General features: G+C 44.5%; 1 protein-coding gene across 5 annotated transcripts in view; it reads left to right on the top strand.

The window, feature by feature from the left end:
- Positions 1 to 26,455, top strand: part of LOC147120998 (alpha-actinin-2-like) — a 143,645-nt gene that overhangs the window by 106,471 nt on the left and 10,719 nt on the right. For all 5 annotated transcript variants that reach the window (XM_085980212.1, XM_085980211.1, XM_085980208.1 and 2 more), the window contains 4 exons: positions 3,704 to 3,854; positions 17,236 to 17,344; positions 22,138 to 22,278; positions 25,127 to 25,309. In XM_085980212.1, coding sequence (XP_085836338.1) covers positions 3,704 to 3,854; positions 17,236 to 17,344; positions 22,138 to 22,278; positions 25,127 to 25,309 — 584 coding nt within the window. The remainder of the gene's footprint in view (positions 1 to 3,703; positions 3,855 to 17,235; positions 17,345 to 22,137; positions 22,279 to 25,126; positions 25,310 to 26,455) is intronic.

Raw genomic sequence — 26,455 nt, 5'->3', positions numbered from 1 at the left:
AATCTTTTACGTCCACATTAGCAGCAGTTCTGTGATTGTCATGGCTTTCTCCAGGCCCAGTCCACCTCCAGCTCGATTAAACCTTCCCATTACTTTTAAGCAGGCGCATTAAACCAGTCTCGCAACCATCCTCCCCGCCAGTGGCTGAGCTGTGAGCAATGCCACACGAGATACACCAGTATGTGTATATATAATCCTGTAACAACTTATGATCTGTTAATAGCGAGCAGTGGTTGAAACACCAGTAACTCTGTAAAAAAAAAAAAATGTTTTAAAAATCCAATAAATCACAGATTAAAATATCGCTGTAACAGAAAATGCTGGAAAAACTAGCAGGCCAGGCAACATCCGTGGAGAGAGAAATAGAGTCAACGTTTTGGGTCGAAACCCTTCTATAGAACTGAGAGAAAAGGCAGGAAATGAAACAAAAGGCAGTTTGGGGGCTGGGAAATGGGGGAGGGGATGAAAGAAGAGACATTAGGAGATATTCAAGGTGAGACGAGATAGTAATAGGACAGGTAAAGAAACAGACAATGGGCTTGATTTATAACGCAGCCAACAGGCGGGCTTTTAGGCGTGTGGGGGGTTAAAATCGGCAAACCTGGGGGTTGGGACCCCCCCCCTGCCTGGTTCCCGCCTCCACGCCATTTTAACCTAGGTGCGTCTGATGGACCCGAATCAGTCCTGCCTGCAACAGGTGGGACTGGTCTTTAGGGCCCTTAAACAGCACTAATTGGCCTTTATAATCCCATTTTAACAGGCACTTGCCTGTTTAACCCTTTTCCCATGTAAAACACGCCTGATGGGGATCACGCCTGTGAAACCTGGTGTGAACACTATTGGCTTGCTGACTATCAGCTGCAGGCCCAACATTAAAGAGGATATTTGATCAGTCATCATTTGCAGGTGGCAGGACTTTGTTGTCTCAGGTCTGGGGCAACTTTTACCAGGCCTAACCACACCTGTGGAAGGTTGGAGCCTCACACACTTTTCCAGTGTGACCTCCTGCGAGACCCCTCTCGCCACCCTCACTCAGCGCTTCCTCAACTGAGGCATCTACCAGAAGCATGGGAGGCCTTTTTTTCCTTCCCCTCTTGGCAATAGAGGACCTCCAGCCCCATTCGCAAAATGACACACTCCACAACTGCAGAAGTTGCCATCCGAATTTTTATGAAAAACAAACAACTGATGGCATTTTTACAAAATACACAGCATTTCACCCACGTGACTACCCTTGTGACTATTTGTGCTTTATTTTCCTCTTACGCATGCTCCTACGTAGTGGTTCCCCTGTGGCTTCAGCAGATGTGGAGGCCCTTTGCTCACTTTCCTGCTGCTCCTGTCTCGATACCTTTGGCGGGCATCCTCTGGGGTGGCGAGCCTGTGAGGGCTCGCCAGCAGTCTGCTGCGGCTGTGCAGGGGTTGAGACTTCTATCTCCGTTGGGTGTGGACTCCGGCGGCGCTCTGACTGAGGGCTCTGCAGTGGCATGGAAGTGTGAGCACTTGGAGAGGAGCCCCCACTTCCTTGAGGTCTGCCACCAACCTCCCTCTCATGGGTCAGGTCCCCCTCAGTGCCTGCAAGTGGCTTGAGAGCAGCTTGCTGCACATCAGGGGGGCCATGGGGACCCGTATCTATAGTGGCAGTCCTACTCAGAAGGACTTCCATGAAGGTCTGGTTTCTCTGTTCAATAGCTGCCCATTGTTCCTCAAGAGATGTCATTCTATTCTGAACACTCACCATGTTTTCCATACCCTGGCGACTAACCTCCTCCATGGCCGTAGCCGCCCTCTCCTCTACCGTAGCCAGCCTTACCACGGAGGCAGCAATCATTTCCACGTAGGTAGCCATCCTTTCCGTGTTGATGCGTTCATGCGCCACTGACTCCACAAAGGTTCTGCTCATGTTCGCTATGGACTCCTCCATTCGCTCCACACTCGCAACGACCCTGGAGACAAAACCTGCCAGAGACACCTGCATCTGTGCATGGAGTTCCATCACCTCTGATCTTACGGATGGACCCAGAGGCAGAGGGTCAACATGCAGCTGAGCCACGCTGGCAGAGTCCTGCGCTCTCCGACGAGGACTCTCCACTGCTGACCCTGTCTCCACAATCTGCTGATGCTCACTTGTGAGCTGTGATACACCAGGTGACAACTCTACTCTATGTCCCGAAGGTCCCACCGAGGTGTGAGTGTCTGCGCTGGTGCTGGGTGCGCTTATTTCTGCTGACGCTGCGCCCTCAGAGGTTGCAGATTCCTCTGAGGAGTCTGGCATCTCAGGCTCTTCCTCCTGCACACTGGGGACGGGGGCTCTCGATGGTCCTGTGGGGGAGTCAAGGAAAAAGTTAGAGATGTGATGCCAAGGTTACATGCACATTGCATATGATGTAGCTTCAGAATCATTATCAGCGACTCATGCAATGCCAATGAGAGAGATGGAAAACTATTCTGTCACCAACTTGCGGGGATGCTCCTGTCTGTCCTTCCCCAACTTCCACATCTCGGTCAGCCCCGGCAATCTCCAGGACGCCTTCCTCCCAGGGGGTGAGCTGGGCTACTGAGGGCGGCCCTCCTCCTGTCCTGGCTCGCTCTCTCCTGTTGTGAGCTCTCTTTTCCTACAGTGAGGGAGACAAGTGGAGGTTGAGTGAGAATGAAGGAGTGAGTGCAGAGATTGCATAGCATAGATACTTAGAAGGAGACAAAGATGGAGTGAGGTTGCAAGACCAAGGGCCCTCCCTGTGTGTAGTCAGTTGTGTTCAAAGCATCAGAGTGAGAGGGAGTGTGAGGGCTGCATGGTGGAATAGTTCTGTGAATGTGAGCATAGAGAGAGAGGGAATGGGTAAGGGTGCATGGATGTGAGTGTCTAGTGGGATGTGCAGGAGGAGATTGGTAAAGCTGAGTGCTGGTGAGGAAAGGCAATGGGGATCAGATTGAGGGTGTTGGAAACTTCATACAGTACTTACTTTTCCAGTGCGAAGAAGGTCATGGAGTCTTTTCCTGGACTGCAACCACGCTCTTCATGTGAGCCCCAAGGGGTTGACTTGACCTGCCACCTGTAGCCACACAGCCTTGGTCTGGCTGGGAGGCCTCTTCCTCCCTGAAGAAGGGAACAGGACCTCCCTGTGGGCCCTAGCACCATCCAGTAATGCCTGGAGTGAAGCCTCATCAAATTTGGGTGCAGATCTGGCCCTCCTGCTGGCCGTTGCTTCTGCAGGCTCCTGTGCCATCTTAATGGTGAAGTTTGGGAGCCTGCAGAAGAAGCAAGGTTTGCTGTGGACCTTAAAAGCAGCAGCAATGATGACGTCATATTCTGCGACTTTCTGACTGGAAATACTCAATTGCCAAGGCTTCCCACACGCTTGAAATCAATTGGCCAATTGAGTTAAAATTGCATCAATCTCACAGACCCATTTAGAATCGTGTGGGAATCACTGAATTCGGGGAACCCGCCAATTCCTGCACCGGAGTTAAAATCGACCCCAATGGCTCTAAATGAAGTGTGAAATGCGCTGGCAGAGTGAAAGACAGCTGCCATGTGGGAGAGAGAGGGAAAAAAAAGGAAAAGTCACAAACCAAAACCATGTTACTGCCCTGATTTCACATTTTTTAAGGAATTTTGATTTGTAAGTTCAAAATACTTGGAGGGGGGGTGGGGGGGGAAGGGGAAGGTTAACCTGGCTAATATGGGTTCTTGCTTCCCCAGGGAAAGATCACGCTTTGAGGCAGAAAGACTATGAATCTGTCTCTTTGACTGAAGTACGGGCTATGCTGAGAAAGCACGAGGCGTTTGAGAGCGACTTGGCTGCACACCAGGACCGAGTGGAGCAAATCGCTGCCATCGCACAGGAGCTGAAGTATGTTCCATTTGCTGGCTGACAGCTGGTGACATTTCAGTGATAATCGGCTTCCAAATAATCGCATACTGTGTAGGAATTCCAATGGACAGCCTAATAAGGTTGCAGCTTTTTTCTTTTTAAAAAAAATGCTAAACACATTTGTGTTTTTAATCGTCGTTACTTTGGGATAGGGATTCTACTCCGAATTAAACATTAGGGGAAAAAAACAGAATTCCTCAAAAAGAAATTATTAAGACTCACTTGTAAATTAAGGTTTTTTTTTCTGGCTACTCCAAAGTAAAATAGCTTTTAAAAAAAAAATGATTAGAAATGACATTACTGTAAGCCGTGGTAGTGAAGTTTGGGGAGGACGAGCTCCGCACACGTTACTCAAACGTGGAGTGCTGTTCTCTGCTCTTCCACGGCCGGTATATTGCGTTCCATGGTTACCGGGGAATACAACCCCCTTGTTCCGTCGGTAGCCGAAGAAAGTGAGTGACTTGAAGTGGTTGCATCAGCGGTAACAGGACAGTGGCATAAACCACTCTATGTATTGTCTCATTAATAGCACCATCAGCGGTAACAGGACAGTGGCATAAACCGCTCTATATATTGTCTCATTAATAGCACCATCAGCGGCAACAGGACAGTGGCATAAACCACTCTATATATTGTCTCATTAATAGCACCATCAGCGGCAACAGGACAGCGGCATAAACCACTCTATATATTGTCTCATTAATAGCACCATCAGCGGTAACAGGACAGTGGCATAAACCACTCTATATATTGTCTCATTAATAGCACCATCAGCGGTAACAGGACAGTGGCATAAACCACTCTATATATTGTCTCATTAATAGCACCATCAGCGGTTGAATTCCACTTGCTTTGTTGATACTTTGATCTCAAATCTCTGGCATCAGAAGATCAAAGGAACAACTGGAACTGAGTCGCCAGTACTGCTGTAAGTGAGACGGTAGTATAGCCGGAAGCATTCTCTTGAGAGATGGCGAGGGTGTCTAACTATAATTGGCAGATGATGATGATAAAAACTACATATCTGTTTAAACAGGGACAGAAATATGTTTTTGTTTCTTAAACATTACAAAGAATTTATCCTCTTTCATTTATTTTCATGTAAGATAATTTACTCTCTTCAAAAGAAAGAAATGTATGTGGAAAAATATTTGGGGGACGACGAACAGCCCCTGCATCATTTTGATCATGATGAGATCATACAGATGATGCATTTCAGTGACATTTATATCATGCTTTGATCTGTTTGCCAAACACACACTCATTACAGTCGTCCCCATTTAGAAATAGCCAACAAGAAACAGAAAAAATGCAAATAAACACCAGGACAAAGCAGCCTGCTTGATCGGCACCCCATCCACCACCTTAAACATTCACTCCCCCCACCACCAGCGTACCGTGGCTGCAGTGTGTACCATCTACAAGATGCACTGCAGCAACTCGCCAAGGCTTCTTCAGCAGCACCTCTCAAACCCGCGACCTCTACCACCTAGAAGGACAAGGGCAGCAGGCACATGGGAACACCACCACCTCCAAGTTCCCCTCCAAGTCACACACCATCCTGACTTGGAAGTATATCACCGATCCTTCATCGTTGCTGGGTCAAAATCCTGGAACTCCCTCCCTAGCAGCACTGTGGGAGTACCTTCACCACGCGGACTGCGGCAGTTCAAGAAGTTGGCTCACCACCACCTTCTCAAGGGCAATAAATGTTGGCCTTGCCAGCGACACCCACATCCCAGGAACGAATAAAAAAAAATATTTTGAGGTAAACTGGCATGAGTTTGTTTCCTTTAGTGTAAATGTAAGTAATCTTATTGAGACCATAATAATAACTTTATTTTTTATAGAAATTAATAACAATTAAGTTATTCTTTCTTTGGAATGGGCAAATATAAATAAATCTTCAGATTTTGTGGATCAGCAGAGTTTGAGGCTAGAGGTCAAGCACTCTGTAATTTAAAATGAAAAGAATGCTTTGTCTTTAGACGGCCCAGTCACTCTAGTGATGGAATGTGCAGTGCAGGCTGATGTTATCTATTGTCCCCAACAGATGTTTAAACTCCTTCACTCTAAATAGCATGTTACATCTCAAGGGTCACTTTCAGTGACTTCACTATTCCACAAAACCTGCATTTGCCTAATAATAGAATATTGGAGCCCTCTTTAGCAGGGCGCATTGAAAATCAATTTCTGGCCTCTGAACTTGGTGCGGTCAAAGGACATGCGGACCAGTGGACTTCATGTGGAATCACATACTTTATCTGAGTAATTTGAAGGGGCAGGGGCAGGCTGTCTGGGCCCCTGCCAGATTATGTACTAAGCAGCATTGCAACTAGGGTTGCAAAATTCTGGGAATTTTTAAAAGAGGAAACTTTCCATGGGAATTTTCGGGAATTTATGGGAATTTTGGGAATATATGGGAATTTTGAGTTTTTTTGCACACTGATGGTTTTTGTCTCTGACCCTTATATTATCTTTGTCGTCAAAATAGACATACTGTTCCATACAAATAAAAACAGGCTTTCAAAACTTTATTTAGGTTATAATTTTGAACTTTATTGAACCCCCACAAAAAAGACCCATCTAAAATAAAATAAAAAGAGCGTCAGCTTATTTAGCCTGTAATTTGTCCTTATTTTGTCCCTTTGAGTCTTCTACTCATGAGTCTTCTGAGTCTTCTACTCCTCATTGCTCCTCCTGATTCTCTGACTCTGGCTCTGACGTGTCCATTTCCTCCTCTGTGTCAGTGTCTAGCTGTGTGGTGGACACTTCTGTATCTGGCTCAATAAGTTGTAGGTTCGCCCGGATAGCCACCAGTTTCTCCACTCTCTTGTTAGTCAGCCTGTTGCGCACCTTTGTATGCGTATTCCCAAAAAGTGACCAGTTTCGTTCAGAGGCCGCTGATGAAGGTGGGATTTGGAGTATCACCGATGCAATAGGTGACAGGGCCTCAGATGCACAAAGTCCCTTCCACCAGGTATGTGCACTGATATGCTTGCATGATTCCCATATCCCATCCCCATTCCAAAGACCTTGCTTGGTAGAGAACTTTGCCAGACTTCCCAGAACTTTGCCCACATCCAGATTGAGATGGTGTGAGAGGGTAGAAATCACACTGTAAGCGCTGTTGATCTGTTCTCCAGAAAGTATTGGTCTCCCAACATGCTTTGGGTCAGCATGTATGCTGCAGCATGAATCGGCTTGACACAAAATTCTTGACGCGTCTGTATGAATTGAACAATTGCCTTCTCCTCTGCTTTGAGCAGCAGGGATGTGGGTAGGGCAATGCTGATTTGTTCTTTTAAATCAGTAAAAAGCCTGAGAACATCTGACAAGACAGCGTCATCTCCTTCAATCTGAGCAATTGCAGATGCTACTGGTGAGAGTAGTTTAAGGCTGCTAACCACTCTCCCAAAACACATCATCCAGCAGTATTTTCTTGATGGTGGTTTCCATATCCCCAGACTGGGATATTGCCATTTCTTGCAGCGACTCCTTACCCTCCAGAAGGCTGTTGTACATTATGACAACACCACCCCATCTAGTGTTGTTGGGCAGCTTCAGTGTGGTGTTCTTGTTCTTTGTCATTTGCTTGGAGTTGTAGGTTGCTGCAACTACCTGTTTTCCCCTGACATACTTAACAACTTGCTTGGCTCTCTTGTACAGTGCTTTCATGGTTCTCAAACCCATGATGTCCTTGAGGAGCAGGTTAAGCCCATGAGCTGCGCACCCAATAGACGTAATATGAGGGTAGGCCTCCTCCACTTGAGCCCAAGCAGCCTTCATATTCGCAGCATTGTCAGTAACTACTGCAAAGACCTTTTGTGATCCAAGATCGTTGATGACCGCTTTCAGCTCATCAGCAATGTATGTGCCTGTGTGTCTGTTGTCCTTCGTGTCTGTGCTCTTGAACACTGGGAGAGGAGTGGAGACGATGTAGTTTATGATGCCCTCCCCTCGTACATTTGACCACCCATCTGAGATAACTGCACCACAGTCTGCCATCGCTATCGTTTCTTTGAGCTTTCCTTGGACTCTGTTATACTCAGCCTCCAGCAAATAAGTAGACAAAGCATGTCTGGTGGGAGGACAGTATGCAGGGCGAATAACATTGAAAAATCTCTTCCAGTACACATTGGCTGTGAGCATGAGGGGTGAGCCTGTTGCATATACAGCTCGAGCAAGGCACTCATCTGTATTCTTCTGGCTATGGTTATCCATTGTATCAAAGAACCTTCCAAGTGGGCCAGGAGTTGCTGATGATAAGGAGCCTGATGCTGAATGAGAACCATCATCTTCTTGAATGGAAGCAGAGGAACTCTGGGCTGACTGCTGTGAGCTTTGAGTGAAGTTGTTGCATTTGGATAAATGCTGCTGCATCTTTGTGGCATTCTTTACATATGGTTTTCTACAGTGTTTGCATATGTACACAGTCTTTCCATCTTTAATGCCTGGGGTAAAATGCTTCCACACAACCGACGGTAAACGTGGCATTGTTCTATGCAGAGAAATAAAGGGCATTCATCTCTGTGTCGAACTGCGGTCGATCAGCACGATTGCAACAGGGTGAGTACATTTTTGCTGATGCTCCATGTGATGGAAGCAAGACCTGTACACACACGATGCTACATCACCAATAGTGTATTATTTTGTATATTTTAAATTGAAGGACAACAGAGTTCAACAAGTAACTGGTTTATTTGGTATAAAGTCTGATTTACTTACTGCATCATCACAACATCAGCAGAAAACAAAATGACTTCCCTCAGGACCCCTAACCTGGATCTTAAAAAAACTATAGCAGTCTTACAGATGCCTGCAGGCCAATCACAATTCGATATGCAAATATTACAAATAGAGGGAGCTAATCGCTCATCCACTCATCCAACCAATCAGGACACATTTGTTCACAGTCACACACAAAACTTGTACTTATTAAAACAAGCCAAGTAAGAAGATAAATATATTGATTAAGAAATTCCTTAATAATTAAGATTCCATCTCTGTTAGTAATTTTAAGAGAGGACCTGTGGAAAAAAAAGAAAGAAATACAAAAAAAACAATATTATGCTAGCATGTGCTTTTTTGGGCAAAATTCCCAAAATTCCCAAGCTAAACTTCCCGTGGAAAATTACCGGAAATTTACCGGAAACTTTCCACCCCTTTGCAACCCTAATTGCAACAGTTACTAGTCTTTAAATCAGATCTCTTTGTTTATGTTTTGGCCCTTCAAAGGTCCAACAGTTTGATTGGTTTGGGTTTGGATGCTACTGGGGCTTTCATGCAGACACCCAGGGGCCGAAACTCCTTGGTCTCACTCTGCTGGCAGAATTGTGGCGGAGTGGGTAGCTGTGAATTCTCCTCCTGATTTCCCCCCCACTCCCGCCCCCCCGCCTCCCTCCTTCCCCCAGAGTATCCAGGTCAGGGCAGGGCCACTTAATTTTGTGGGTGTACATTGGGCACATGCCAGTAAGATTTGGACAGGTTGGGTGATTGGGCAGATGCATGGCAGATGCAGTATAATGTGGATAAATGCGAGGTTATCCACTTTGGTGGCAAAAACAGGAAGGCAGATTATTATCTGAACAGCAGTAGATTGGGAGAAGGGGAAGTACAAGAGACCTGGGTGTCCTTGTGCACCAGTTGCTGAAGGTAAGCATGCAGGTGCAGCAGGCGGCTAAGAAGGCAAATGGTATGTTGGCCTTCGTAGCGAGAGGGATTGAGTACAGGAACAAGGATGTCTTGCTGCAGTTGTACAGGGCCTTGGTGAGACCACATCTTGAGTATTGTGTGCAGTTTTGGTTGCCTTATCTGAGGAAGGATGTTCTTGCCATGGAGAGTGTGCAGCGAAGATTCACCAGACTTGATACCTGGGATGGCAGGAATGACGTATGAGGAGAGATTGGGTCGATTAGGCATATATTTGCTGGAGTTTAGAAGAATGAGGGGATCTCATTGAAACTTATAAAATTCTAACAGGACTAAACAGACTAGATGCAGGAAGGATGTTCCCGATGGTGGTGGAGTCCAGAACCAGGGGTCACAGTCTAAAGATAAGGGGTAAGCCATTTAGGACAGAGATGAGGAGGAATTTCTTCACCCAGAGAGTGGGGAACCTGTGGAATTCTCTACCACAGAAGGCAGTTGAGGCCAATTCATTAAATATATTCAAGAAGGAGTTAGATATATTTCTTAAGGCTAAAGGGATCAAGGGATATGGGGAGAAAGCAGGGACAGGGTACTGAATTTGGATGATCAGCCATGATCTCATTGAATGGCGGAGCAGGCTCGAGGGGCCGAATGGCCTACTCCTGCTCCTATCTTCTATGTTTCTATGAGGGTGGACAAATGTAAGAAGTCACACAACACCAGGTTGTAGTCCAACAGTTTTATTTGAAATCACAAGCTTTCGGAGCGCTGCTCCTTCATCAGGTGAAGTGGAGAGATGCATAAAGACACAGCTTATATAGTCAGAGAATAATACCAGATGATTACAGGTAATCTTTCTAACAGCCATTTATCACACCTCGGCAGAGAGATAGTCACAGCAATCAAAGCTGTGAATAGTGTCCAAACAGGTTAGTTAGGAAAACATTACATCAAAGAACAATGAGGTGGGGTCACAAGGGGTCAAATGTTGCAGATGCTGGGGTCTGTATGAAAAACAAAAAACAGACAAAAAAACATTTTTTTGCTGGAAATCACAGCAGCTCCGGCCACATCTGTGTAGAGAGAACAAGCCAAGGACGACTCAAGTCTGGGTGACCCTACGTCAGCTGGGGTTACATGTAGCGTGACATGAACCCAAGATCCCGGTTGAGGCCATCCTCATGAGTGCGGAACTTGGCTATCAGTTTCTGCTCTACGATTTTGCATTGTCGTGTGTCTCGAAGGCCGCCTTGGAGAATGCTTACCCAAAGATCGGAGGCTGAATTTCCTTGACTGCTGAAGTGTTCCCCGACTGGGAGGGAACACTCCTGCCTGGCGATTGTTGCGCGGTGTCCGTTCATCCATTGTCGCAGTGTCTGCATGGTCTCGCCGATGTACCATGCTCCGGGGCATCCTTTCCTGCAACGTATGAGGTAGACAACGTTGGCCGAGTCACACGAGTATGTACCATGTACCTGGTGGGTGGTGTCCTCACGTGTGATGATGGTATCTGTGTTGATGATCTGGCATGTCTTGCAGAGGTTGCCGTGGCAGGGTTGTGTGGTGTCGTGGTCGCTGTTCTCCTGAAACTTCGGGTAAGCATTCTCCAAGGCGACCTTCGAGACACACGACAACGCAAAATCGTAGAGCAGAAACTGATAGCGAAGTTCCGCACTCATGAGGACGGCCTCAACCAGGATCTTGGGTTCATGTCACGCTACATGTAACCCCACCTGACGTAGGGTCACCCAGATTCGAGTCGTCGTTGGCTTGTTCTCTCTACACAGATGCGGTCGGACCTGCTGTGATTTCCAGCAAAAAAAATGTTTTTTTGTCTGTTTTTTGTTTTTCATACAGACCCCAGCATCTGCAACATTTGACCCCTTGTGACCCCACCTCATTGTTCTTTGATGTAATGTTTTCCTGACTGACCTGTTTGGACACCATTCACACCTTTGATCGCTGTGACTATCTCTCTGCCGAGGTGTGATAAATGGCAGTTAGAAAGATTACCTGTAATCATCTGGCATTATTCTCTGACTGTATAAGCTCTGTCTTTATGCATCTCTCCACTTCACCTGATGAAGGAGCAGCGCTCCGAAAGCTTGTGATTTCAAATAAAACTGTTGGACTATAACCTGGTGTTGTGACTTCTTACATTTGTCCACCCCAGTCCAACACCGGCATCTCCACACCATTTCTATGAGGGGACAGGAAAAGTGGTACCGACAAGCTGCTCTTTTGCAATTGTATTTAATCAGCTCTATTGGCCCCCTTTATGTATAAAGAGGCCAATATTACTAATAAGCTAGGATTTGGTTGGGTGGGTGGGGGGTCGGGGATGTCCGGACCAAGTCCCAAGCCTAGCTTCCCAAAGGGTTCCATTTCCACCACTGACGAGATCTATATACCAGATTCAACCTGGCTTCCAGGTCAACAGGCATTGGAGTCCAAGGCCAAGGAATTCGCTCTTCTCACCATCTAATGCAAGGCGCCATGTTTGGGGGCATACCTAGGTTTTGTCTATTCCCAGGCCCTTGTGCAGATTGGCTGCAGGCAGGATTCTGAGCAGCCCATGTTCTACCACAAATCCTGTCTCTCTATTGTGCCTCCTGTGTCTGACTCACTGACCCAGTGAGGCGCCTGAGGAACTTTGGCTCACGTCTGCAATCTTTCGAACTGAATTTGTGTGAGGCAGGACAACTTCCTTTTTAACTGTAGATATTTGAAAACTGAACTCTAGACACAAATTTCACTCTTTCTTACAGGGAAAAAAATTCTGCTTTCTTTACAAGTGATGACTTGCAAATGCCAAGCACGTCTCTTGTATTTCCAAACTCCGCCATGTTAAAGGAAGCTGAGGCTATAATTCTTTCTGTGCTTTGTATCCTCATCTAAACAGATGCGACAAATTGAAAACGAGTGCCTTTTAAAGGACCTCACTGTGTGTAGAACAACACCATCAGGAATCTTGAAGAAACCACTAACTATAAAATCTGGTGTATTGGTCACGGTGCATACATCGTACCAGGTTTTTATACTGGATGCATGACTATGTCACAAATAATTACTCTTGATTGTCAGGATAGCTGTTGTTGGATACAAATTTATCCAATGTTTTTCTTTACAGTAGGCCTTGCACTTGAGCACCTTTCCCCATCCTTGGTTCAGATGTGGAGAGGAGCGAAACAAGAAAGCAGTAGAATAATCCCCTCTTCTGCTCAACAGCAAAAGCCTGTTAATGATGTTAGAATATTGGTCTCAGTGTGCACACAGCCTGTGGCACTAGTCAAACCACAGGAAGTGCGGATGCTCACTGAAAGGAAGCCTAGGGCGACTGCTGTTTATATCACCTCTTGGCCCTGCGGCTCCTATTTGAGTGACGTAAGCACGTACATAGGAAGATAGGAACAGGAGGAGGCCATTCAGCCCTCGGGCCTGTTCCGCCATTCAATGAGATCATGGCTGATCTGCGACCTAACTCCATATAAACCTCCTTTGGTCCATATCCCTTAATACCTTTGGTTAACAGAAAGCTATCAATCTCAGATTTAAAATTAACAATTGATTTAGCATCAATTGCTGTTTGCGGAAGAGAGTTTCAAACTTCTACCACCCTTTGTGTGTAGAAGTGTTTCCTGATTTCACTCCAGAATAGTCTGGCTCTAATTTTTAGACTATGCCCCCTAGTCCTAGACTTCCCAACCAGCGGAAATAGTTTCTCTCTATCCACCTTATCTGTTCCCCTTAATATCTTGAAAACTTCGATCAGATCACCTTCTAAATTCTAGGGAATGCATCCCTAATTTGTGTAATCTCTCCTCGTAATTTAATCCTTGGAGTCCAGGTATCATTCTGGTAAACCTACGCTGCGCCCCCTCCAAGGCCAATATATCCTTCCTAAGGTGTGGTGCACACTGTAATATCTGATAACCACTGGGGATATAAAGATTGAAGTTGCTGCAAAGCCTATTGACTGCTAAGACTAGGGTGCAATGCTTAATGTTTCCTGGGGTGTTGAAGTCGAGAATGTTTCATTTAGTCAGTGTAAAGGATCCTTTGGCATTATGTTTGACGGTTTGTGACTGCTGCAAAGATGTAATGAGCTGAAATGTCAAGGTTAATAATCGGTGTTATGAAAAAATAAAAAGCTGGTGACATGTACCACAAAAAACAAAGAGTACCAAGTGCAGCATTGAAGATCAAACTTAACAGCGCATTAAAACCTAAAAGTAAGTTTAAAAATGCTTTAAAGTATACAATTTAGAAGATCCAGAAAAGAATGATTGCTATAAAGTTTGGATATTGTTCGAGATATTTAGAGAGCAATTATTTTTCATTCACACTGTCACTGACTTGATTTTACAGTGTTATTGATACTCCATGGCGGACTTAACATTCAAACAAATTTTCCAGTAAGTTCTATTCCCAGTGGTAGTACATACCATCTTGGTGTAATATCTCCAAATTGGATCTTAGTTAAGAAAAAGGGATGGGCTAACTGCCTTAATTTTTCACACTTGGAATTTCCCGTACCAGTTTGAGTGTATAAAGATCAACATTCTCCTTGCCTTAATAACCAAGCACTATAGAATAGCAGACCTCTCTGCTTCTCAGTCAGTTAATCAGCATGAGATACTGGAAGAAGAGGCACTTACCCCCCAAGGAAGGTGCATATCGGCGCTAGAGTAATAATTTGTCTCTGAGGCAGTGCGTCAGATCAGTATGAACCTGGGCAAAGCCTATCAAAGAGTTGAGTGTGGCAAACAGCATCTATCGCAGGATATGTTGTTACACAAGGGTGTTCCTCTGCTTCAGTGGACGCTGCCCCTCACTGTAAATCTGCTTTATGGTGAAGTCTGCTTTTCTGAGCAGCATTCTTCGATGACAGACTACCAGTGGGACCTCCTGTTCCTCAATTACAGTTAGAGGGTTTGAGTACCTTGGACTGCTTGATCAGCACCTGTTGTATTTCTCCCTCCCTGGACAACCAGTTGCATTTTTTTTAATAGCAAAACTTGGATAGAAAACTGGTTGGCAGACAGGAAGCAAAGAGTTGGAATAAATGGGTCTTTTTCCGAGTGGCAGGCAGTGACTAGTGGGGTACCGCAGGGATCGGTGTTAGGACCCCAGTTATTCACAATTTATATTAATGATCTAGACGAGGGAACTAGATGTAATATCTCCAAGTTTGCAGACGACACAAAGCTGGGTGGGCGTATGTGCTGTGAGGAGGATGCAGAGAAACTCCAGTACGATTTGGGCAGGTTGGGTGATTGGGCAGATGCATGGCAAATGCAGTATAATGTGGATAAATGTGAGGTTATCCACTTTGGTGGCTAAAACAGGAAGGCAGATTATTATCTGAATGGCAATAGATTGGGAAAAGGGGAAGTGCAACGAGACCTGGGCGTCCTTGTGCACCAGTCGCTGAAGGTAAGCATGCAGGTGCAGCAGGCAGTTAAGAAGGCAAATGGTATGCTGGCCTTCATAGCGAGAGGATTCGAGTACAGGAGCAAGGATGTCTTGCTGCAGTTGTATAGGGCCTTGGTGAGACCACACCTTGAGTATTGTGTACAGTTTTGGTCGCCTTATCTGAGGAAGGATGTTCTTGCCATGGAGGGAGTGCAGTGAAGATTCACCAGACTGATACCTGGGATGGCAGGAATGACGTATGAGGAGAGATTGGGTTGATTAGGCTTATATTCGCTAGAGTTTAGAAGAAAGATCTCATTGAAACTTATAAAATTCTAAGAGGACTAGACAGACTAGATGCAGGAAGGATGTTCCCGATGGTCGGGGAGTCCAGAACCGGGGGTCACAGTCTAATGATAAGGGCTAAGCCATTTAGGACAGAGATGAGGAGGAATTTCTTCACCCAGAGAGTGGTGAACCTGTGGAATTCTCTACCACAGAAGACAGTTGAGGCCAATTCATTAAATATATTCAAGAAGGAGTTAGATATATTTCTTAAGGCTAAGGGGATCAAGGGATATGGGGAGAAAGCAGGGACAGGGCACTGAGTTTGGATGATCAGGCATGATCGCATTGAATGGCGGAGCAGGCTCGAGGGGCCGAATGGCCTACTCCTGCTCCTATCTTCTATGTTTCTAACAAGACAGATATTATTCCCCATGACTACTTAAATACCACATAACCAACATCTGCTACAAGTACATCTGTATTTCAGAACCGTGCAACTTTTAACTACTTCTCTAGTACGTGCTTGTTGACGAGTCCGTTGGGGGGGGGGGGTGGGAGGGGACTTGAATTTCCTTGGGACTTCACCCGCTCAGCTTCTACAACATGCATAAAAGCTCGGTGGAAACCCCGTTTACGTGTTTTATCAGGTCAACTACCTCTTGGAATCTGCATGTTTTTGTGAGTCTTACCTCCGCGAATATGGAATTTGTGATGTACGAGAAAGCGAGGTTATTTGCTGCTCAGTACGGTGCTGAATATGAGTGCACAAAGCAGGGACAACTGCAGGTTTAATGTGCGCTCCATTCAGCTCCAAGTCTGAACTGTACCAAGAAGGGAGATAGATATCAGCTGAGAATGTGGCATCTGTCAGCCCAGAGGGAAATGGGGGGGGGGGGCGGGGGGCAGGGAAGAAACTTCAGAGGTGAAAGCCAGGTCCTAGACAGCAGAAGTTCAAAAAATGTATAAAGAGTTGTGCGAGCCATCAGGGGCAATTCCAGGAACTGGAGCAGGCGTATAAGGGGAGCACAACTCCGTGCCAATTAAATTGGGGCTGGGGACCATGCTGGCTGGTATTGAAACCTCCCGACTGCCAGCTATAGGGTAATTGGTGAATTTGGAGCAGCCTCTCGGTATAGGGTTGTCTAGTCAATCGCCCAAAATTAGAGAGAAATGGAGAGAAAATATACCCCTTCTCCAGCCAAAAAAAAGGTCTCCATAAAGTTAATAACAAAAATTAAGCTTCCATTATTAGAAAACAGTTTACAACCAGGATGGACAGGACAGGACCAGTATTGGCACTTGACACACGTCATGTTGGTTGTTTTTAAATATCCGCGCACTGCACTGTACAAGTTATACACCTTTGATATCTCAATATGCAAAGTTGGTAGCCAAGGCAGTGCACACTCAGACAGTGAGCCTTAATGTGACGTCGCTGTAGTGTTTCAGGTTGGTATGAAACTTTTTTGTGCTGATTTCCTTTATTACCCATCTTTGTAAGAAAGAACTTGGTCTCTGTGCGGCCCCTCCGCCTGATCAGCCATGGTCCAATTGAACGGCGGAGCAGGCCCAAGGGGCTGAATGGCCTGCTCCTGTTCCTATGTTCTTCCTGAGCGTGCAGTCGACATCAGACTCTTGCTTAATGAAGAATCGCTGATGAAAATCCACGTTCTTTGACTGTGGTGCTACACTCTTGAGGGTCCAAGTTCCTCTTTCATTTCAGATTTTTTTTTTAAGAATCGGACTTTCAGATCAGTGTGGAGTTTTTTTGAGCAGAGCACATCTGAAATTGCTGATAGAAACTACAGTACTAGTTTAAGTGACTGTAAAGTAACAAATGAGAGTGCACACCAAACACAATTTATTACTATAAATATTTAGCTGTCGCAGTATGAACTTTTTGGATAAGGGCAGTAGATTGAGAGCTAGTTGCGTTGTTGCAATTTTATGAATCCCTAAAATGAGGGATAGCAATTCAGCAATTTTACTGACTTTTGTCTTAAAGTGAGTTGGATTATCACAATGCCGCTGGAATAAATGAACGATGCCAGAACATCTGTGATCAGTGGGACAGTTTTGGAACTCTGACTCAGAAACGGAGGGAGTCTTTAGAGGTGAGATATATTTGAATGATAACTAACTAACTAACTAACTAACTAAAGGTAAGTTCCGAACAACCTCTCTAAACATAACAGGGCAGGTCCAGCATTTGTACTTGACATATATTTGAGGCAGGTGGTTTTATATCTGCATACTCTGGGCTGGATTTTCATTGAGGAGGTGGGACTACAACTTTTGGGGTTGTAGTCCCGCCTCCATCGAGTTGCAGCCAACCCACGCGATTTTGACTTGATTGACCTCGTTGAGCCCGCCCAGCAGACTCAGCAGGCCAATTAAGGGCCACCCGGCAACAGGTGACGTCACAGATTGACATTTCATCTGTCAAGACCTTTTGACAGATGAAATATCAGTGTTTCACAGCTGTTTGAAGCACTGACAATCTGTACTCCAGGTTAATTCCTTCCTCTCAGGATCATTTAGAGATCTCTCCAGAACAGAAAGCTGAATGCTACAATTTTTGACAGCTCGCGGCCATTCTGCTTTCTGTGCCGGTGAGATGAGGGACTCCCGAGACCTGAAGGAAGGAAGGCTATAAAAATAAGTAAAGGTTAGTAGAACTTCTTTAAACACTTTGCACAGACCAAACACACTTACCTCTGCACTCATGCACCCATCACTCACCTGAACACCGGACATCTCGACCCCTCCAAGCCCTTCAGCCCGACAGCCCGCCTCGCTAACTTGGCGTGATTTGGAGCCGTCGGGAATCCCACACTTCAACATTAAAAATAGGGGTTAGGCTAAAAACTGCCTGTTAACTACCTGTTAACAGGCAGTTAATTGGCACTAATCCCCTTCCCGCCTCAGGGAGGCGGGTCCCAGTGCAGGGTGGGTACCTGCCTCCTTTGAAACTGGCATGGAGGCGGGTTGTGGAGCGGGATGGAGGCCGGGACCCCCGATTTCGGGATTTTAACCCCCCCACACGCCTCCAATCCCGCCTCCACGGCCCAATGAAAATCTTGCCCTTACTGTACAACTTCTACTTAAGAGAGCCCATTTTCTGAATACACGCAGCCGATATTAATGGTTAAGGTATCACCAGGCTTGGAGGCATGTGTCGCTATAGAACCTTCTTGCTCAACATGGCACAATTTCCACCCGGAATTAATGTAAATTCTAAAACCCTGCCATTGTTGATTTGTGCCAAGATATACAGTGGCAGCTTATAGCCACAGCCTTTTGGATGCTGTGAAGATATTGGGTGAAATTCGACTTGGATGGGGACACAAAATGGGCGGTATCCCACCTGCCGCCTGTTATACTGAAGTCAATGGAACTGAATATCGGATGGGACGTACAACGGGAGGCAGATACTGCGATACTGCTCATCTTGTATCCCCACCCAAGTCGAAATTTACCCCTATAGTCTTATTGCATCACGTAGTTCACTATTAGCAGAAAAACACATGGACCTGTAAGTGACGTTACAAAAATAGTTCAGAATTTTAAGTACAATATTCATGACATGAACATTCCTAAGTATTTCATAGAACCATTTCGTTGATTTCTGTAAGCATGTCCTTTGTAATTGTGCGTCACTGTACCAATGCCTGAGAGTGGGGAATAATGTATTTTCCTTTTTCTCCCCTCCACTCCTGAATGTGTTGACTCCTTTTATTGTGGGTGGCTTACGGTTCCAAAGGCATTGGGACATTCTCTGGTACCGCACCCAAGTCCCTGTTGCTCTGTGTGATCCCCAACAGCGAGTGTCAGCAGGTTATTGACCAGTGTTGGCATCTCAGGATGGTCGCTCACGTGCACCTCCAGCAGGGAACATAAATCCTTCCATTTTCTTCCCAGTCCCTAACCTTGGGCCACTGAGACGGATTACATTGCACTTCACTGAGGACCTGAGGCTGAGATCAGGCAACTGAGCACGGACTGGAGAAGGACCTGGGATCTTCCTGGCCCAGCTGCTCACTGGATACACACACTACTCCATTAGGGGAGTTTTCACACATTCTTCTAATGTCCTTGCTCCAGTGAAAGGAGGAGCCTGAGTTCATGGGGCAATTTGTGAACACTACCTGGTCCACGTAACGCAATCAGTTTCACCAGATTTTAACTAGTCGTCTTGTTGGACACTGGGTGTTTTTGAACATTGTGCAAACACAGAACAAGTCATGTCTCCTGTTTGCATGTAGGTAAGAAGTGAGGTCACCTCACAAACCAATTTGAAAAAGTCTACCAGATCTGAAAAGAACAGCAAATATTTCCTCTGCTTTAGCCAAAAACAGATGCACACCAATATGTCCAGTCTTTTCATTAGTGTATCAGCAGGGACTGATGTGTCACCTCAGTAACATTTGAGCTACAATTAGGGAATTTTCATCAACCTTGAAAGTGTCTGCTTCTCATGTTGGTTACCTTAGTAAAAAGGACATCTAATGATCCATCAGTGCATTTGCTTGTAAATCCACAAATTGCTTGAACATGATTTTTTTTTTAAGTGCATCCATCCACTGGTGTGCGATATCAGGCACCAGATTTGCTCTTCATATTTGCCAGACAGCGAGTTTAGTTTTCAACTCTGGTCTGACGAGGCAGTGAACCTCACTGCAGGGAAGAGGAAAGATAGGCAAGTGAATAAACTATGCTCTTGCAATATTGTGTGCCCCAAAAAAAAGAATAATCTAGGTAAAATCTACGTTATATAGTTCTTAGACAAAACTTACTAAAACAAATCAAAATACCCCTAATGGCAGCGAGCTTTGAACCCAACCTCTTTGGAGACTCACAGCAGAAGGAAACCACAATCATGCTGCTGAATTAATGTTCTGAAAATCCTTATACTGTATGTGACAGTTATACTTTTTATCCTCTTCAATTAGGCTTATTATTTCTAAAAAGAAATCTTCAGCCCTCTGCCATTTTCCAGTTGGACCCTAGACGCAGTTTTGACCTGGTCCAACAGAACTCTGCTCCTTGACCTAGTGACTTAAGAAATCCTTAATATATCAAGGCAAAGAAGTACATATTCATTTTAATTTACATTTACTATTTTCAAAAATGCTCTTTTTTCTTTTCCCCCCTCCCCTCTTCTGAATCTTCCTGGGGTACATTTCCATAAGTACCAGGAGCCCTTTGGTATCGCGCCCTCGTATCCATTTACACATGAGCCCAGATAGTGAGTGATAGTCGGCAAACGAATTGGTGGGTGCGGCCATCCTGGCAAGCTGGAACTTGTCCACGGCTTTGGTCAGTGGGTAACGAGCAGGAGAAGGAACCTTGGTTGATAATTTGTTCTCTCTCTTTAGTCTTGGGAAACCAAAGATATTTGTAATGCGAAAAATAATCATTTTGAGGGGCTTTTATTTTCCCAATGGAGGGCATATTTTAAGTAAATGGGGGAAATTCTGGGAAGCAGCAGCCTGTAAAGTTGCTATAATTAAGTGTCTGTGCAGTTGCCCAAGTTCACCACACAGCGGCTTTGTTACAGAAGTGAAGCTGTACCTCTGTAGGTTTATTTACATATGACTGGCGAAATATGGTAGGTATTTGTGAAATGTAGCCTCTTGATATATAGTCAAAGATGTGCAAAATTATTGCAGAATGAAGAAACATTTAAGCTGGTTATAGATGTAGTTTTTAATACTGTACAGTATATTGATCATCTTCTATAACTTGAATTGGGTTCATTTCTTTTTTGCAATAAAACGACACAAAATGGTAATTCTGTTTGCCACAGAGCTCAGAGACTAATGCTCATAATTTGATTTACACTCTCGTTTCACATTGGCCCTCGTAATTATGACAGAGAAGTGGGAAGGAAGTGGCCTTGGAATTGCCCTTGAAATTTGAGGAGCCATTTTAAACATCTTTGCAAGCCTTAAAAAATAAAATGGTCAATAATTCGTAAATCTCTAGTTCCATGGCAGTATGCAAGTTGAACAGTTTTTTTTCGATATGCTGAGAGAATGACAAAGAGCAATCTTCATCTTGCCTATGAAGGGACAATTTTGGAGGTTGATGGGCCACCCAAAATAGGGGAAAAAAGCGTTGGCAGCAACTCCTAAAGCAGATTAAAACAGGTTCTCCACACAGCAGTGGGGCATAAAGAACCAGTGTCATTAGTACTGAGGTAAGAAGTCACACAACACCAGGTTATAGTCCAACAGCTTTATTTGAAATCACTTCACCTGAAGAAGGAGCAGCGCTCCGAAAGCTTGTGATTTCAAATAAAGCTGTTGGACTATAACCTGGTGTTGTGTGACTTCTTACATTTGTCCACCCCAGTCCAACTCCGGCATCTCCACACCATGATTAGTACTGAGGGAAGAGGCTAAAAATGTAAATGGCCTGAATGTCCCTGTATGAAGTGAGCATTATGCACCATAATACTGTATTTTTTTTATTTTTTAAAAGAGTTCATTATCATCCCAGTGAAAAACACATACTCACATTTCCCATTTTCTCTCTCCTATTGTTCGCACCTTGCAGGCCACACTCCTGTTGGCTGAGAGAGCAAGATGACCATCCATGCTATTCTCAGCCTCAGCCACTAGGCGGCGTGCAACACCAACTTGGTGGATTCACTCGAGTTGATTGCCCACATCCCCTCTTCTCTCCCTCCCTGCGCTCTACCAGTATTGAGACCTGAAACTTGGTAGTGCAGAGGCTGAGCTGCACCGTGGAGCTCCAGCACAGTGCCACCAATGCTGCCGATCCATGGTTTGTTCTTAAAAAGATTGAATATACTCCCACGACTAACGACTCCTAAACTTCACAACCCTTTCACGGCAGTGAAGTAAATCTTCCTGGTCTTTCCAATTGGTTAAACTTTCAGAGGACTGAAAAATTACTGGAAACCATCGATCAGCTCTTCTTGGAGTTTGCTAAGAGGGCTGCCCCCTTTAACAACTGGATGGAAGGAGCAATGGAAGACCTACAAGATATGTTTATCGTTCACACCATTGAAGAGATTCAGGTACAGTATGTTTGCTTCAACAAAATAGTGGCTATCAGTGGAGCACATTAATGGTACTGGTGTTGATGAGGTGTGGCAATTCATTCTAATTGCATGACTTTATGTAGTCATATGGAATTACTGGCTGTGCACTGGAGCCTAGCATGAATGTATTGTCTACAAATATGGCTTCGCATTGGTGCTCAACTAGAACCAATAGCTTTGCATTGTGTAGGGGGGCATCTATTAACTGGTTTATGGTAACATACCTGGCCAGCAGCCTTTTTGCCTGCTGCACTGTAAACCAATTTTAACAGCGGTTCCGAATCGCTACCCCACCTTTCAGTTCTGACTGGAGGACTTATAATTAATTATGTTAAAGCGGACAATTGGTTTGGATATAGAGTCATAGAGTTATACAGCACGGATAGAGGCCCTTCGGCCCATCGTGTCCGCGCCGGCCATCAAGCCCTGTAAGATATGAGACAAGTCAAAATTTATTAAACTAAAGAAACCATAATCAAATATAAACTATACCACACGAACACAGTAAATGCAGTAAAAGTATATAACAAGGGGGTACAGACGGCAAAAACGAGGGATACAATGACTACAATGTTATTTAAACAATCTTAGCAATTCCCTTAAATCACCACCCCAAACTCCTTGCTAGGTTGTCTTGTTGAGGAGTCAGAACACCCTGCTCACCTGTGGTCCAGCAAAGTAAAAAGAAAGAGAGATAGCTTCTCAGTAGCTATCTTTATACCTGTGTGCTGCTGCCGTTCTGTCTGGAAAAATTCCCGCCTAAAGTTCCAGTACACAAACAAAAGGACTGTGATTGGTTGCTGAATTGCTTGTTTAAACATAGCCAGCCATAATCGGCCTCGGGTCAAGTGGGCAACTCCTGACCTCCCTGGTTTGATTGACAGGTCTTTCACACAGGCACATTACAAGCTGCCTAGCTGACTGATTGGTTGCTGAACATAGCCAGCCATAACAACCTGTCTCTGTGGCCTCGGGTCAAGTGGGCAACTCCTGACCTCCCTGGTTTGATTGACAGGTCTTTCACACAAACACATTACAAGCTGTAAACCACTGTGTTTGGCCGGGCTCAAAAGCACAAATTTTAATCAAAATGTTCTTTCTCAATGTGTGTGAATACGTCCACGAATTTCCTCGATTCCGTTGTAGTCCAGCTCAGCAGTCTTTCGTGGTTCTGAGCATGCTTTAAAACATTGATCTGACCCAGAGGCAATTCAAAACACATAAATCTTCATCCACGATGTGGACCAATGTTTCTCTTGTTTTCAGGGGAATTTTGCGAAACCCCTACAATTGTACCTTACGTAACTGGAGTTTAAAATGGCATAGGCACAGAAATTTCGGTCCGCGGCGTACTTCCGGAGTTCACCGCGGACCTGCAAAAAGAATACGCACCTACCTGATGGCAGTCCTTTGTAAACTTGTGCTCTGACGCTGCGAGTAGGAGAGCAGTGTAATGGCCCAGCCTGGGCTCACATGGGCCTGGTCCTCTAATCAGAAAACCGATTGTCTTTTATTCATTTGAATTACTACGATACATCATTGCTACAGCCTTTAAAATTCTTGCAGATTTAGCTTTTCTTGTGGGAATCCAATTCATTACTCATAATTCCCACTTCTAAACAAATACTGTGCAGAAAGTTATGAAATGTAAAGGTTAGTTTAAAAAAAAACCTGCAGCTTTAACATACACCAGGATTGCTTCTCATTAAAGCTTTTAATGTTCCTGGATGTCATTTATTTAATTTTTTTTTAATAAGCATCTGTTTCCACCAGCCGTAAAATTTCCATTAGTAATTGCTGGGCAAATAGCCCAATTCTGCGCCAGCAATTAGGTTTTCCGTGGCGGTACGGATGGCCTTTCAACACGTATGTTGACAGACCGCAAGTTCAGGATTTATCGCAAGCGCATGCAAAAATCCCGAATTTGTGGTGGATTTGAAAGGTGGTATGACGGCATACTCTGGCAAAATCCGGACCAATATCCCCATAATTTTTTAATCCATTCCATTTTTTTTAAACTAAAATATTTTTTTTATATATAGTATGAAATTGCATGGCCTCTTGGGCCTTGCTGTCTGAGGTTGTTTCTGGGATTTGAAGGGAATCTGTGAAGGAATGATCAGAAGAGACAAAATATCCAGCATCAGTGTTCCAATAAAATTACAGTAAACTCTTTCTTATCCGGCGCCTCTGGGACCAGGATGATGCCAATTGATGAAAAATTCTGGCTAACAGAGAGGTATACCTACCAAGGCAATTTTTAACACAAACAAAAATAAAAAATCAAGAAATGTACTGCATAATTGGGTACTCACCTACAGAATGTTCCGTTAAATGTATGGTAGAATCGGCAAGATTACCGGTTATTGAGGTGTTTTGTATTGAGATATATCTATTTTGCCGGTTATTAAAGTATTCCGGATGATTAAAGTGCTGTTTAAACAAGAGTTTACTGTACTTTAAAACAGCAGTTCAGTCGTTTACAATTCATTGTTCTGACAAACAAAATTACAAAAATCACGAATGGCCTGCCCATTATTCGCAGTGTGACAATATTGGGATATTTGCATGTATTTGTGCTTCCTGTTAGCGGTAAAGTTGCAGGAACATTTACTGATGACCAACCCGTTGCCTTTACAAAAAGAAAATCTGCTTATTGACAGCGTTACCAAAGCAGAAATAACTAAACATTGTTTTGTTGTAAATTGCAGCTAGTGCAAGCGATATTTTATTATGATTTAGAAAAAATACGCTATATAGATGAAGTGTAATGCTTTTTTTTCCCCTTCCCCCCCCCCACCCCATCATTTCTCTTGATGTTTAGAGTCTGGTAGCAGCCCATGAACAGTTTAAAGCCACCCTGCCGGAAGCAGACAGCGAGAGGCAGGCCATCCTGGGAATCCTTAATGAAGTGCAGAAGATTACTCAGACCTATAGCATCTCATCCAATGTGTCAAATCCTTATAGCATGATATCCTGTGAAGAAATCAGTGCCAAATGGGACAAGGTATCACCAGGAAAAATATTCTCGCAAATCAATCTATCACAAATGACTCTGGCCTTAAATAAGAACAGAGAGTGCAGGAAATACACAGCATAGTCATTAACACCTGGAAAGAGTTGAGAGATGTTGATATTTTGGTCATGGAACCTTTTCCAAAACTCGCTGCTGATTTATTCCCTTCTGATGAAGGATCTAGACCAACATTGATTTATTTTTTCTGGATACTATGTATTTATAGCATCTTCTGGTTTTATTTCAGATTTGCATTTTTTTTTCACTCTGCAGCTTGGCTTCATCCTGCAGAGTTGTTGGTGCATGGAATGCCTTGGTTGAGGCAGAGATCATTGCAGCTTTTTTTTTTAAAGAGAAAATTGGATAAATATTTGAAGCGATGGGGGAGTAAGTGAGCCAGTCGGAATAGTTTTGGATTGCTCTAGCAAAGAGCCAGCGCAGATGTGATGGGCTCAATGGCCTCCTCCTGCATGTAAGCATCTGTGGCCGCGGTTCTTATTTGCTCTTGGTACAGGGAATAAGGTTTACAGAGAGATTATGCCCACCAGTTCTCGGCATATGCTCCTCATTCTCTGATGGAATACTAGAATTTGTGAGAACTATACAATAAGGGAGGGACCCAGTAGTGATGCATGTTAATAAAATGGATGCGCTGTATCGCAGAGTGGTAGGAGTTCCTTTATACACTGCGCTCTCCCTCACAGTGAGCTTCCCATCTTAAGCAGATTAGAGATGCAGAAAGTGGAGGTGATATTTTTCATCAGAGAGTGGGAAGAAAGAAAATATCCTGGTGATTCACTTCTTGACTCTTAGCACCCAGTTTAAGAAAGACATTGGCACAGACGCAGAACAAGTTATCGGCCTCTGTAGCTTGGAAACGAGTGAAAATTTGAAGGAGGCAGACGCCTTTCGCAGTGATCACCCCAGATTCATGAAAGTGCAACAAACCTTTTTTAATATATCTTTTAAAACTCCATCCATTTTGACATTTAATGGACAGAATGCGCAAAGTAATTGTAAATTGCAAGTACTGAACACGTTAGCAGAAAATAGCTTTGTCTTTCTGTGGTGCATGCATTGTAATATGGTTTACTACTTCTATTTGTCATCAACATTGCGTCTTTTGGCTATTGATGT

Source organism: Somniosus microcephalus, chromosome 3 (genome assembly GCF_052327205.1).
Source record: "Somniosus microcephalus isolate GS21.2 chromosome 3, FLI_Smic_1.0, whole genome shotgun sequence".
Classification (NCBI taxonomy): domain Eukaryota; kingdom Metazoa; phylum Chordata; class Chondrichthyes; order Squaliformes; family Somniosidae; genus Somniosus; species Somniosus microcephalus.
The sequence above is the reverse complement of the archived record's forward strand: the minus strand, read 5'-3'. Positions and strand labels throughout refer to the sequence as shown.